The 14,517-nt window shown below is 40.4% G+C and overlaps 1 protein-coding gene across 1 annotated transcript in view; it reads right to left on the bottom strand.

Moving 5' to 3' along the window:
• Window positions 1–8,461: 8,461 nt before the first annotated feature.
• MYLK3 (myosin light chain kinase 3) overlaps window positions 8,462–14,517 on the bottom strand; it is a 38,627-nt gene continuing 32,571 nt past the window's right edge. Inside the window, exons 10-13 of the mRNA XM_008580292.1 lie at window positions 13,173–13,301; window positions 11,391–11,543; window positions 10,216–10,348; window positions 8,462–8,888 (exon numbers count right to left, since the gene is read on the bottom strand). Of these exons, the coding sequence (XP_008578514.1) occupies window positions 8,829–8,888; window positions 10,216–10,348; window positions 11,391–11,543; window positions 13,173–13,301 (475 nt within the window). The 3' untranslated portion in view covers window positions 8,462–8,828. The remainder of the gene's footprint in view (window positions 8,889–10,215; window positions 10,349–11,390; window positions 11,544–13,172; window positions 13,302–14,517) is intronic.

The following is a 14,517-nucleotide window of genomic DNA, read 5'->3' as shown; positions in this document are numbered from 1 at the left end:
CCGGGTTTGTGGGGGGCCCCGACGCCCGGGGGGGGGGGCGCCGCCGTGCTTCCCAGGCGGCCCCCTTATCCGGTGCGCCACCGGGGGGGCTGTGCTTTCAATTCTTTTGGGTATATAGCTAGAAGTGGGATTGCTGTATCAGATGATAATTCAGTTTTTAAATTTTTTTTTTTCTTTTTTTTTTTTTTTTGTCTTTTTTTAGACCGGCCGCACAACACTCAGCCAGTGAGCACACCGGCCATCCCTATATAGGATCTGAACCTGCGGCGGGAGCGCTGCTGCGCTCCCAGCGCAGCACTCTCCCGAGTGCGCCACGGGCTCGGCCCTCAGTTTTTAAATTTTTGAGGGGCCACCATACTGTCGCTAGTGGCTGTATCATATTATATTCCCACCAACAGTTCACAAAAGTTCAATTTCTCAACATCCTCACCAATACTTGTCTTCTGGTTTTTTGATAGTCACCATCCTAGTGGGTGTGAGATGGTATCTCATTGTGGTTTGATTTGCACTTTGTAATGATAGTGATGTTGAGCATCTCATGTGCTTATTAGCAGTTTGTATATTTTCTTTGGAGAAGTGTTTATTCAAGTCCTTTGCCCCTTTTTGAACTGGGTTTTGTTGTTGTTAGGTTATAGGAATTCTTTATATATTCTAGATATTTACCCTTATCAGACATATGATTGATAAATATTTCCTCCCATTCCTTAAGTCAACTTTTCACTGTGTTGATTGTGTTCTTTGATGCACAGACGTTTTTAATTTTGATGTCCAAATTTATCTATTTTTACTTTTGGTGCCTGTGCTTTTGCTGTCATATCCAAGAAATCTTTGCCATATCCAATGCCATGAAGCTTTTCCTTCATGTTTTCTCCTAAAAGTTTTATAGTTTTAGTTCTTACATGTAGGTATTTGACCCATTTTGAGTTAATTCGCTTTTAAATTACACTACCAAGATGGGATTCTGACCAATCTGAAACTTCTGAGCCTTGTTTATATACAGTATGAGAATAAGTGTAAGTACTGTTTGTGACTTTCCTTATGCCTTAAAAGCAGGTGATGGTAATTATTTTGATTATTTGGAATATATTAGGTACTTGATTATTTCTTAAATTAGTTGGGGAACAGAGGAATTGCCGTAAAGCAATCTCATCCAAAATTCCTCAGGAATCCTTTCTACAATTTTCCAACACATTTACGTTGCCAGTGATGGAAACTTACTACTTAGGGAGTTCGTCTTTTGCAGTACTGTTATTATTGTAAAAGCTTTTTGAAAACTCAGTTTTTTTAACAGTTCCTCATAGTTTATTTAACTGATTTTTAAAACATTTTTGATCATGAAAAATTTTAAATATATACAACAATAAAGAGGACAGTATAACGAAACCCATACTGATCACCCTGACCCAGCAGTTAGTAAGATTTTTCCACACTTGCTTAAGTATACCTCTCTTTTTCCCAAAAGTCATTTAACATACACTCTAACGACATTGCCCTGATCACACCTCACCGAATTAATAATAATTGTTATCATCAAAGTGAAATCTATAATTAAACTTCCCTGAATGTCACACTAAAATATATTTTTATTTACTCAAATCAGGATCAAAACAATGTGCACATTTGACATTGGGTTGCTAATTTTTAATTATAAAAGCAATACATGCTCACTGTAAAAAAAAAAAGACTCAAATGATTCAGAGAGTTATAAAGTGAAAAGCAGGTATCGCCCTCTCCCAATCACCCTCTTTACACCCCACTGTAAAAGTTCTTGCATATCCTAGAATTCTTTGGCTGGTATGGGGATCTGAACTCTTTTTTTTTTTTTTTTTTTTTTTTTTTTTTTTTTTGTCTTTTTGTCTTTTTCTGTGTCCGACAACGGATCGCAACCCTCAGTGCTGCCCCCGCACCGGACCGGGGACCGGCAATGGGATCGCAACCCTCGGTGCCACTCCCGCGCCTCGCTCAGCCAGTAAGCGGGAACCGGTCTGCATGTGGGATCCGAACCCTCGGGCGGGAGTGCCGCCGCGCTTCCCAAGCGGCGCACTATCCAGTGCGCCACCGGGCCGGCCCCGGGATCTGAACTCTTTTTTTTTTTTTTTTGTCTTTTTGTCTTTTTCTGTGTCCGACAACGGATCGCAACCCTCAGTGCTGCCCCCGCACCGGACCGGGGACCGGCAATGGGATCGCAACCCTCGGTGCCACTCCCGCGCCTCGCTCAGCCAGTAAGCGGGAACCGGTCTGCATGTGGGATCCGAACCCTCGGGCGGGAGTGCCGCCGCGCTTCCCAAGCGGCGCACTATCCAGTGCGCCACCGGGCCGGCCCCGGGATCTGAACTCTTGACCTTGGTGTTAACAAGGCTGTGCTCTAACCAACTATGCTAACCAGCCAGCCGCATTCTAGAATTTTTTAATGCACATTTATAAGCATATGTCTCTTTACAAATAAGATGATACCATATATACTCATATGTTCTATAATTTTTCTTTATAATAAAAAGATGGCTTTCAGTACATCTAGATCTATACCAGCTGGGAAGTATTCCACTATATGGATATGGTAAAATTTATTTAACTAAACCCAACTGGAGTTCGGATCCCCATACTAGCCAGCAGCCAAAATAAAATAAACCCAAACTGATAGATGTGTTGGTGGTTTCTATTGGGCCATTAGCAACAGTGCTGTAGTAATTATAATTTTGCATAAATCTCTGTACACTTGTTCAAGTACTGAAGGATAAATTTTTAGAAATGGAATTACTGAATGAAAGCGTGGGCATGACTTATTTGGATATATATCCATGAAAAGTGGGAGCATGCCATTTTCCCTACACTCTCACCAACTCTTCACCAATAGATAGGTGAAAAAAGTGGGCCCCAACTACCTTTTAGAGTTTCTCTATCCAGTACTTTCCAAAGACCATTTGTTTATTCAAATGGAAAGTCCCATTAGAAACAGTTGATACCAACACAGTTGCAATATAAACATTTTTAGCTAAGTACACACCAGCAAAGCAGAGAACTAAAAATATCCAGAAAATTCACCCTCATATTTCAGATTAGGGAGGCTGAAATCCACATTTCCTCTCACTTGTGTGGGTCTGGCCTAAACATACTTTGGACTTTGGAGAGAAATTGTTTCTTTAAGTAAAAAATAACACCATAAAGGGAAAAAAAATAAAATTTGATAGATGATACAAGATTCTCTCTAGATCTGCCCTGTCCAGTATAGAAGCCACTAACTACTTGTGACTATTAAGCTCTTAAAATGTGGCTAATGCAACTGCAGAACTGAATATTTTATTTATTTATTTTTGGCGACTGGTGGTACAGTGATCTGAACCACTGACCTTGATGTTATCAGCACCATGCTCTCCCAAGTGAGGTAACCAGCCAGCCCAATTTTACTTAATTTTAATTCAAAGTAAAAATGAATACTTAATTCAATTACTGGAAAACTTTTAAGTACATTTCAAACAACTTGAGTGAGTATATTTTTCCGTAGTAAATTTTATGAAATCTAAACACAAATTAAGTATATCCAATGAAAACCTAGCATCTGAATTGATGTGTGTGTGTTTTGTTTTGTTTTTTCCTTTTTGTCTCTTTTTTTGTGACCGGCAACGGATCGCAACCCTCAGTGTTGCGCNCCTGCGGCGGGAGCGCTGCTGCGCTCCCAGCGCAGCACTCTCCCGAGTGCGCCACGGGCTCGGCCCTCAGTTTTTAAATTTTTGAGGGGCCACCATACTGTCGCTAGTGGCTGTATCATATTATATTCCCACCAACAGTTCACAAAAGTTCAATTTCTCAACATCCTCACCAATACTTGTCTTCTGGTTTTTTGATAGTCACCATCCTAGTGGGTGTGAGATGGTATCTCATTGTGGTTTGATTTGCACTTTGTAATGATAGTGATGTTGAGCATCTCATGTGCTTATTAGCAGTTTGTATATTTTCTTTGGAGAAGTGTTTATTCAAGTCCTTTGCCCCTTTTTGAACTGGGTTTTGTTGTTGTTAGGTTATAGGAATTCTTTATATATTCTAGATATTTACCCTTATCAGACATATGATTGATAAATATTTCCTCCCATTCCTTAAGTCAACTTTTCACTGTGTTGATTGTGTTCTTTGATGCACAGACGTTTTTAATTTTGATGTCCAAATTTATCTATTTTTACTTTTGGTGCCTGTGCTTTTGCTGTCATATCCAAGAAATCTTTGCCATATCCAATGCCATGAAGCTTTTCCTTCATGTTTTCTCCTAAAAGTTTTATAGTTTTAGTTCTTACATGTAGGTATTTGACCCATTTTGAGTTAATTCGCTTTTAAATTACACTACCAAGATGGGATTCTGACCAATCTGAAACTTCTGAGCCTTGTTTATATACAGTATGAGAATAAGTGTAAGTACTGTTTGTGACTTTCCTTATGCCTTAAAAGCAGGTGATGGTAATTATTTTGATTATTTGGAATATATTAGGTACTTGATTATTTCTTAAATTAGTTGGGGAACAGAGGAATTGCCGTAAAGCAATCTCATCCAAAATTCCTCAGGAATCCTTTCTACAATTTTCCAACACATTTACGTTGCCAGTGATGGAAACTTACTACTTAGGGAGTTCGTCTTTTGCAGTACTGTTATTATTGTAAAAGCTTTTTGAAAACTCAGTTTTTTTAACAGTTCCTCATAGTTTATTTAACTGATTTTTAAAACATTTTTGATCATGAAAAATTTTAAATATATACAACAATAAAGAGGACAGTATAACGAAACCCATACTGATCACCCTGACCCAGCAGTTAGTAAGATTTTTCCACACTTGCTTAAGTATACCTCTCTTTTTCCCAAAAGTCATTTAACATACACTCTAACGACATTGCCCTGATCACACCTCACCGAATTAATAATAATTGTTATCATCAAAGTGAAATCTATAATTAAACTTCCCTGAATGTCACACTAAAATATATTTTTATTTACTCAAATCAGGATCAAAACAATGTGCACATTTGACATTGGGTTGCTAATTTTTAATTATAAAAGCAATACATGCTCACTGTAAAAAAAAAAAGACTCAAATGATTCAGAGAGTTATAAAGTGAAAAGCAGGTATCGCCCTCTCCCAATCACCCTCTTTACACCCCACTGTAAAAGTTCTTGCATATCCTAGAATTCTTTGGCTGGTATGGGGATCTGAACTCTTTTTTTTTTTTTTTTTTGTCTTTTTGTCTTTTTCTGTGTCCGACAACGGATCGCAACCCTCAGTGCTGCCCCCGCACCGGACCGGGGACCAGCAACGGGATCGCAACCCTCGGTGCCACTCCCGCGCCTCGCTCAGCCAGTGAGCGGGAACCGGTCTGCATGTGGGATCCGAACCCTCGGGCGGGAGTGCCGCCGCGCTTCCCAAGCGGCGCACTATCCAGTGCGCCACCGGGCCGGCCCCGGGATCTGAACTCTTGACCTTGGTGTTAACAAGGCTGTGCTCTAACCAACTATGCTAACCAGCCAGCCGCATTCTAGAATTTTTTAATGCACATTTATAAGCATATGTCTCTTTACAAATAAGATGATACCATATATACTCATATGTTCTATAATTTTTCTTTATAATAAAAAGATGGCTTTCAGTACATCTAGATCTATACCAGCTGGGAAGTATTCCACTATATGGATATGGTAAAATTTATTTAACTAAACCCAACTGGAGTTCGGATCCCCATACTAGCCAGCAGCCAAAATAAAATAAACCCAAACTGATAGATGTGTTGGTGGTTTCTATTGGGCCATTAGCAACAGTGCTGTAGTAATTATAATTTTGCATAAATCTCTGTACACTTGTTCAAGTACTGAAGGATAAATTTTTAGAAATGGAATTACTGAATGAAAGCGTGGGCATGACTTATTTGGATATATATCCATGAAAAGTGGGAGCATGCCATTTTCCCTACACTCTCACCAACTCTTCACCAATAGATAGGTGAAAAAAGTGGGCCCCAACTACCTTTTAGAGTTTCTCTATCCAGTACTTTCCAAAGACCATTTGTTTATTCAAATGGAAAGTCCCATTAGAAACAGTTGATACCAACACAGTTGCAATATAAACATTTTTAGCTAAGTACACACCAGCAAAGCAGAGAACTAAAAATATCCAGAAAATTCACCCTCATATTTCAGATTAGGGAGGCTGAAATCCACATTTCCTCTCACTTGTGTGGGTCTGGCCTAAACATACTTTGGACTTTGGAGAGAAATTGTTTCTTTAAGTAAAAAATAACACCATAAAGGGAAAAAAAATAAAATTTGATAGATGATACAAGATTCTCTCTAGATCTGCCCTGTCCAGTATAGAAGCCACTAACTACTTGTGACTATTAAGCTCTTAAAATGTGGCTAATGCAACTGCAGAACTGAATATTTTATTTATTTATTTTTGGCGACTGGTGGTACAGTGATCTGAACCACTGACCTTGATGTTATCAGCACCATGCTCTCCCAAGTGAGGTAACCAGCCAGCCCAATTTTACTTAATTTTAATTCAAAGTAAAAATGAATACTTAATTCAATTACTGGAAAACTTTTAAGTACATTTCAAACAACTTGAGTGAGTATATTTTTCCGTAGTAAATTTTATGAAATCTAAACACAAATTAAGTATATCCAATGAAAACCTAGCATCTGAATTGATGTGTGTGTGTTTTGTTTTGTTTTTTCCTTTTTGTCTCTTTTTTCGTGACCGGCAACGGATCGCAACCCTCAGTGTTGCGCCCGTACCGGACCGGGACCAGCAACGGGATCGCAACCCTCGGTGTTGCCCCCGCACCTTGCTCAGCCAGTGAGCAGGCGGTCTGTATGTGGGATCCGAACCCTCGGCGGGAGCGCCGCTGCACTTCCCAAGCGGCACACTGTAGCAGTGCGCCACCGGGCCGGCCCTTGATGTGTGTTTTAAGTGTAAAATACACATCAGATTTTGGAGACTTAGTATGAAAAAAGAATATAAAATAATCTCAATAATTTTTATATTAATTAGATAATGAAATAATATTTTTGATATATTGGGTTAACAAATTATTAAAATTAATTTCAGAAGTATTTTTAGAGGCACTACTAGAAATCTTTAAATTATGTATATGGCTCATATTATATTTCTGTTGGGCAGTGCTACTGTAGATCAGGGTAATTAACTACATTTTTCTAGAGAGAAGATTCATAGCATTCCCTAAGAATCTTGAGTCCCAAAGAGGGTAAAATCACCATACTAGATAGAACTAGAAAATATCCTCTCTAGCTCCTTCTGAAGGCTGCCCTCAAAAACCCTTTTTCAGAGAGATAACTTATTCTTAAGAAATAAAACACTGTACCCAATCACTGACTCTGGCATTACAGGACAGTTTGCAGCAGCCATCTTTTCTGATGGTCATTCATTAGCTGGCCAACTTGAAGTAGACATAGACTTGCTGGGACTGAAAATCTTAGCTTCCTGACAAGGAACTTTTCCCGGAAAACTTACAGAAGAAACCTACAATTTGAGTACCGCAGCAGCAGGATAACCTCTCCACCTACTGCCTCTCTCCCCATACCCATGTCCTCTGCCAAAAAAGTCTTTATTCTGGGACAAAAATCCTGAAATGCTGTGAAACTGTCCCGTGTCTAAAAAAACTAAAAGTAACTACTCCAACTAAAACTGCTGATCCAATAAGGTAAGGGGAATAGCATAGAAATCAGCTGGAAGCAAGGAAATTTAAAGGATTATTTACTTGTGAATAATAAAGTACTCCTTGTTAATCATTTTATAAATTGGTTAAATGACAATGTTGAAAGTGGTATATCCTTAATAAAGTAGTTGCAGAGTCTTCCTTTATTGTCTCATGATGTATAATTTCTGTGTTTCTCTGAGAAAGCTAATATCATTACATTCTTCTCTCTTTCATATATTGCATATTAGTTTCCAGACTTACTAGATCACACATTCATAACCAAGGAAGGAGGGTCAGGACAGAGCAGAATTAGGAGAGATGGTGGAGGTGTGTATAGATTTTAAAAGCACATTCAAAATTATCATTGTTCTGATTTGGCCGTGACAGTTGGTATAGTTTGAAATTTCAAAGAATATCAAAGGATGCACATTGATGTTGATTCTCAAAAGGGAGCATAAGTTAAAACAAGTTTGAGGGTCACTGTCCTACATCCTCATTGCTTGACACTAGAGCAGGTAGTACAATAAGATGTCAGCTCACACCTGAGCAAATCAAAGTTCTAGGAATTCCAGGCCGACCCGTGGCTCACTCGGGAGAGTGTGGTGCTGATAACACCAAGGCCACAGGTTCGGATCCCATACAGGGATGGCTGGTTGGCTCACTGGGTGAGCATGGTGCTGACAATACCAAGTCAAGGGTTAAGATCCCCTTACCGGTCATCTTTTTTAAAAAAAAAAAAAAAAAGTTCTAGGAATTCCTGTACTGGAGGAGATAATAGTGAATAACATGCCCCTATGTAATTCTTTAATCAGAGTAAGTTTAGAATTTAAATTTGCAGATGCAAAGTAGGAGCTTTCCTACCTACCTAAAGCATGCCTACACTTACCACCAAAAGTAGGTATACTTGAAAAGTAAAGACAGCATTTCAAGGTTAGTGATCTTACAAGACAGAAAAAAAGCTTCTTAGGTCACCTTATTTACAGACACTTTTCATCCACAAGGAAGGCAACAGCCATAACCTTTTTGCAAAATAAGTGGAATAATAGTAAAAGGCCAGATTATTCTATTATCTTGAGTCATCAGTTCACCACCGACTTCAATAATTTCTGGGCCCATTGAAGCAGCAGAGTTGAAGATTAGGGAGAAGTTGGAAATTTCCTTAACCTGTTGGCAGCAGTCACCACGTAGAAATGTTTCTTGAGGTAGGGAGAGAAAAAAACCATATTTTAGACCAATTGCTTTAAGAAGAAACAATAAAAGGACTTAACCAAGTCTATTCACGTGGGTTTGTTTAAAACTGATAACCTAAAGAGGGGAAAAAGTGCTATGAATTGAATTGTGTCCCCTAAAGTTTCATGTATTAGAAACTTAACTCCTACTGTGACAGTGGTAAGAGGGTGGGAAATCCTATTATTGTAATTGAAAATTTGGGCCTTTAAGAGGTGATTAGATTGTAAGGACTGTTCCCTAGTGAATGGATTGATCCATTTGTGGAGTAATGGGCATGGTTCTGATGGCTTTAAAAGGAGAGCAACTGAGAAGCGTAGCTCTCTCTCTTGCTCAGCCATGTGACACCCTGCATTGCTGTAGAATCATCATCACCATTGAAAAAGGCCCTCACTAGATGTATTTCCTGGACTTTGGACTTCCCAGCCTCCAAAACTGTAAGAAGTAAATTTTATTTCTTTACAGATTACCCAGTTTCAGGTATTTCTGTTATAAGTAACAAAAAACAGACTAATACGACAAGTTTCTAGAATAATTATAGTCACTTGACTTTCAGGGGCACGTTTGGAGTAAGTATGAAGTGAGACGATGTTATCCTGCCCTTTTTATATGAAAAATTGAGCACCCTAGAACAGGGTTTTTCAAATTGTGATTCACAACCCACCAGTGGGTCATGAAATCAAATTTATGAGTTGTGAGCAGCATTTTTAAATGAAACCAAATGGCATAGAATAGAAGATATCAGAATGCATCACACTCTGTTAGAATAAATGTGAAAGTTTTCTTTCATATGTGTGTGTGTACATGTATGTGCGTACTTGTGTAGTGAGGGTCTGAGTCAATATCAGAATGTTGGAAAGCCACTTCCTCAGATGACAATTGCTTTTAAGATAAGTTTTATGCCCATGGTACCAAAGAGTTCTGTTGTAAACAAAATTATTAAGCTTCTGAAGCTTAATAGGGCTTTCCCATTCCCCATTCTGAAATGTGGAGGACTTGGGCCTCAAGCTACAAACAGTTCAGGAGCTTCACTACTACTGCCATTTAAAACATATGCTCCAATTTCATTCTGTCACTTGAAGTGTCCATATAGGTATGAACTAAATGCCACTTTTATGCGTTATTTTTGGCCTGTGGCATTTTTAAGTCAAGCTAACAGCTTTTGACATGAGAGATATTTTTTTCCCTAAATAATACTTATATTTAGAATCAAATGTAAGTAAAAATTTAGTTACAATTTTTTTCAAAGGACATATTAAGACAAATGCTGCCTTTACGAAAAGAAAAACGAAATACCTTCCATTTTCTCTGAGCCATGTATTTCTGCAGCAGTAGTTGGGATTTGAGACGAACTTTGGATTTTGAAGCTTTAGCAGGCAAATTATTTAACCACTCATGTTTCAGGCACTGTGTGGCACTCATTCTGCAGCTGTGAAATCAAACAGCAATTGAGACTTAACTGGGGTGGAATTTTCTAGTTGTCCAAAAATCTGTTTAGCTGGGGAGGAAGGCTGAGTCAGTGGAACAGATTAATCATGTATGCAGATTCATGCCATGTTCCAAAAGGGAATTCATGTCTAAAGTTCGCCTCCTTAAAAGTGCTAGAAAGTCATCAGCAAAATGTTCCCTGACTTCTATAGAGGGAATGTATCCCAATAATTAATCACCACCTCCCATGGAAGGCTGGGAAATCAAGGCAGGGTGGTAGGAAAGCCAGCTGTGCTGGCTCTTAAGAAGTAAATGAACCAGAGACTTGGAGGAAGCTCATTTTTCCTTCCGGAGTATAATGTCAACTTGTTCATCTGAATTAGGAATTTTTTTCCTCTCACATAACTTGTCACAATCAGAAAGAAGCAAAACTGTGAAGGCCAGGGAACTATGAACTGTCTTACAGCCCAGACTCTTGAACCTTACTCCTGGGTCATTAATACTTTGGTTATTTCCACCTATTATTTTACGTCCGAGTATCAAAAAACTCAATGGCTCAACCCATGACTTGGATGTAATTGCTGAAGCCTAAGTAGGCCATCATCACCAAGAAATGAGGCATTTAGAACTTTATTCTGGGGAATAATATTTGCCTATCTCAACTTTTTTCAACATTAGTCTATTACAGGGCTGGCGCCAGTTAGCTCAGTTGTTTAGAGCGCAGTGTTATAACACCAAGGTCAAGGGTTTGGAAGCCCCTACTGGCCAGCTGCCAAACATTAGCCTATTGCAAGTGATAAGGTGTAAATATGCTCATTTCTAAAACTATCTGGATTTTATGCCCCTAGTTGTTTGTTTTTAAATTGATTTCCTTTGTCCTTTTCTCTGTTCCCTTTACTGTTGCAAACAAGTAGCAGACTAAAAATTCCTGAACGGAATCAGTCCATAGGAAGAAAGGACCTTTAGCTTCAGCAGTCCTGCCCAGCTTCCAGACCACAGGCCACCGTCAGAATGGTTCATGAGCCACAAGCAATAATAAGTACCTTTTTTCTTTCACCAGCAAACGGGAAACAAAGTCCTTGGCCTCCTCTGACAGCCCTTCAAAGGTGTCAGCATCGAAATCCCAGCTACAGTTCACAATGAAATTCATGGTCTCTGCATCTGTTTCCCCTAGAAATGGGGACAAACCACTGAGTCTATAGAGGAGAGAAAGGACCATCAGTATGTGGAAGCCACATTTGCCAACATGCACCAACAAATAGAGAAGAAACTTACAAGGTTCAAGCAGACCTAACCAGAACCAAGAAGGTCCAAAAGAAAAGCACCCTTATTACTTCTCCATAGGACATAGGCCAGTGTGTTCACTAAGGGGAGGAAGTAGAACAATTAAAACTTTGGAGGCAGGAAGGGTGTTTATAATAAGTTCCCCATGTATTCACCTCTTCCCCACATCCCTGAAGTAACGAGTAAATTAGGGCCCAACTCAAAAAATGTCCAGTTATCAAGTACATATTGATTTAACTGAAAAATCACTTTCCATGTCTCTGAGACAACCAGGCTGGTTCAGATACTATCCAAACCTTGGGCCACAGGAAAATTGGCTTTATCAGGCTCCTGCTAGCATGAGGTCAGAGAGACAGGACAACCTAACCTGCTGGCCTGAGGGCTCTGAACTTCCCCAGCCTGGTGCAGCACTCACATACAAAGTGCAGGGACCCATGGCAGCGGTTACATGATAATGATAAAGATGAGACTAGAAGCAAAACATTTGTTGGCCTGTGAGGAAATAGCCAAGGGAAGGCCACAGTTGGAGAGAGAAAAATCAGAGAGCACAGGGTCGGAAGTGACAAAGTCAGATGATGCAGCAGTGTCCTGCCCTGCCCATCTCTCCTCGCCCCTCCAGCTCCAGTACAAAAGCACCTGCATTTCTTTCCTGGAGGGCTTTCTCTGGTGCAGCACTCACATACAAAGTGCAGGGACCCATGGCAGCGGTTACATGATAATGATAATGATGAGACTAGAAGCAAAACATTTGTCAGCCTGTGAGGAAATAGCCAAGGGAAGGCCACAGTTGGAGAGAGAAAAATCAGAGAGCACAGGATCAGAGAGCACAGGGTCGGAAGTGACAAAGTCAGATGATGCAGCAGTGTCCTGCCCTGTCCATCTCTCCTCGCCCCTCCAGCTCCAGTACAAAAGCACCTGCATTTCTTTCCTGGAGGGCTTTCACTCCAGTTGAAGCTTGCTTTACCCACCCAGAAGTACTGGGAAATTAGTTCCACCTCCCCCTACCTGGGATTAGCCCATAAGCAATAACTAACAAGAGTATAAACACCCCAACACCCTCGCCCCTCAAATGGAAGGACTCTGAGGAGGTGTTCTACCATGGATTCCAGAGTTCCCCCACAGAATTAAACTCTAGTTGCCCACAGTTGGGCCTTACTCCTAGGTCATTAATACATTTGGTTATTTTCAGTTACAACTTTATGTCTGAATATCAGTAAACTCAGTGGCTCAATCCATGATTTTCATATAGCTGCTGAAGGCCAAGTAGGCCTTTATCACCAAGAAATGAAGTATTCAGACCTTTATTCTGGGGAATAACATCTGCATATCTCAACTTTTTTCAACATTAACTGGCTCGATAACACACCCTTAACTGGCTGCCTTTTCTTCCCCACCTCTCTACCCCACTCCTCTATTGGTGTTTCCTGGGAGCACCTCCCTAACAAACTATTTGCACTCAAATTTTTGCTGCTTCTAAGGGGTACCCAAAGTAAGCCAGATGGCCCCATCCCTGCTTCAGAGGCAGGCCCCTAAGCACTCACAGCATGTAGGTAATGACACCCATACTCCACATGTCCGTGGGGAACGAGACAAATTCATAGTTGACGACTTCTGGAGCCAGGAACTCTGGAGTGCCAAAGTTCACCTTCAGCTTTTCCCGAGGCTTGTACCTAGGGAGGAAGAGACGTAGAGGACCGTGAGAGTGAGACCTGGGAGAAGATGTGGGTGTTGGGACTAATCCCCGGTGGGAGGTAGACAGTCCTGACCCTTCCTGCCAGCCACATTGCCTGGACCTCACACCCACACTACACATGTGGGGAATAATCAACCCCTGCACCCCAAACTTCAGGCTTTTCTAAGTCAGCAGTGGAATCAGAAAACCACAGTCCTCCTCCTCTAGACAGTTACAGTCTGAAAAGGAGAGAAGCTCAATGTGTTTTATTCTGCCTGCAGCCACATGAATGAGCACAAACGAATACGGCCGAAGTTGCCAGTGGTGGGGACTGCTCTGTTGGTGTCGCAGTGCAGTTGAAAGGAGGACAGTGAGAATTAGAAAAAGAGAGAAAGATGTTCATCATTACTAATCATTAGGGAAGTGCAAATCAAAACCACAATGGGATACCACTTCACAACCCTCAGGATAGGGGGGCCACTAAAACGAAAAACAAAACAAGCACTCCAAAAGCAAAAAAAAAAAAAAAATAGAAAATACTAAGTGTTCGTGAGGATATGGGGAAACTGGAAAACTCACGCCCTGTTGGTGGGAAAATGGGGCAGCCACTGTGGACAATAGTACAGTGCTTACTGAAAAAATTAAAAATAGAATTACCATATGACCAGCAATTCTCATATATCCAAAAGAACTGAAAGCAAGGTCTTCAAGAGATATTTGTACATTTGAGGTTATAGCGGCATTATTTGTAATAACCAAAAGGAGGAAGTAACTCGTGTCCATTGACAAATGAATGGATAAACAAATGTGGTATATACATACAGTGAAATATATTATTCCGCTTTAAAAAGGAAGGAAATTCTGACACATGCCACAACATGGATGAACCTCAAGGACATTATATTAAGTGAAATAAACCAGTCACAAAGAAGTACCATATGATTCCACTGATAGAAGTTACCTAGGGTCGTCAAATTTATAGAAACAGAAAGTAGAAAGGTGGCTTCCAGGAGCTGGGGGCAGGGGGGAAACAGGGAGTTATTATTTTTTTTTTATTATTATTTTTTGTCTTTTTTCGTGTCCGGCAACGGATCGCAGCCCTCAGTGTCGCGCCCGTACCGGACCAGGACCGGCAACAGGATTGCAACCCTCCGTGTCGCACCCACACCTTGCTCAGCCAGTGAGCAGGAACCGGTCTGTATGTGGGATCCGAA

The sequence above is a fragment of the Galeopterus variegatus genome, unplaced genomic scaffold (assembly GCF_000696425.1).
Source record: "Galeopterus variegatus unplaced genomic scaffold, G_variegatus-3.0.2 Scaffold2060, whole genome shotgun sequence".
Taxonomy (NCBI): domain Eukaryota; kingdom Metazoa; phylum Chordata; class Mammalia; order Dermoptera; family Cynocephalidae; genus Galeopterus; species Galeopterus variegatus.
The sequence above is the reverse complement of the archived record's forward strand: the minus strand, read 5'-3'. Positions and strand labels throughout refer to the sequence as shown.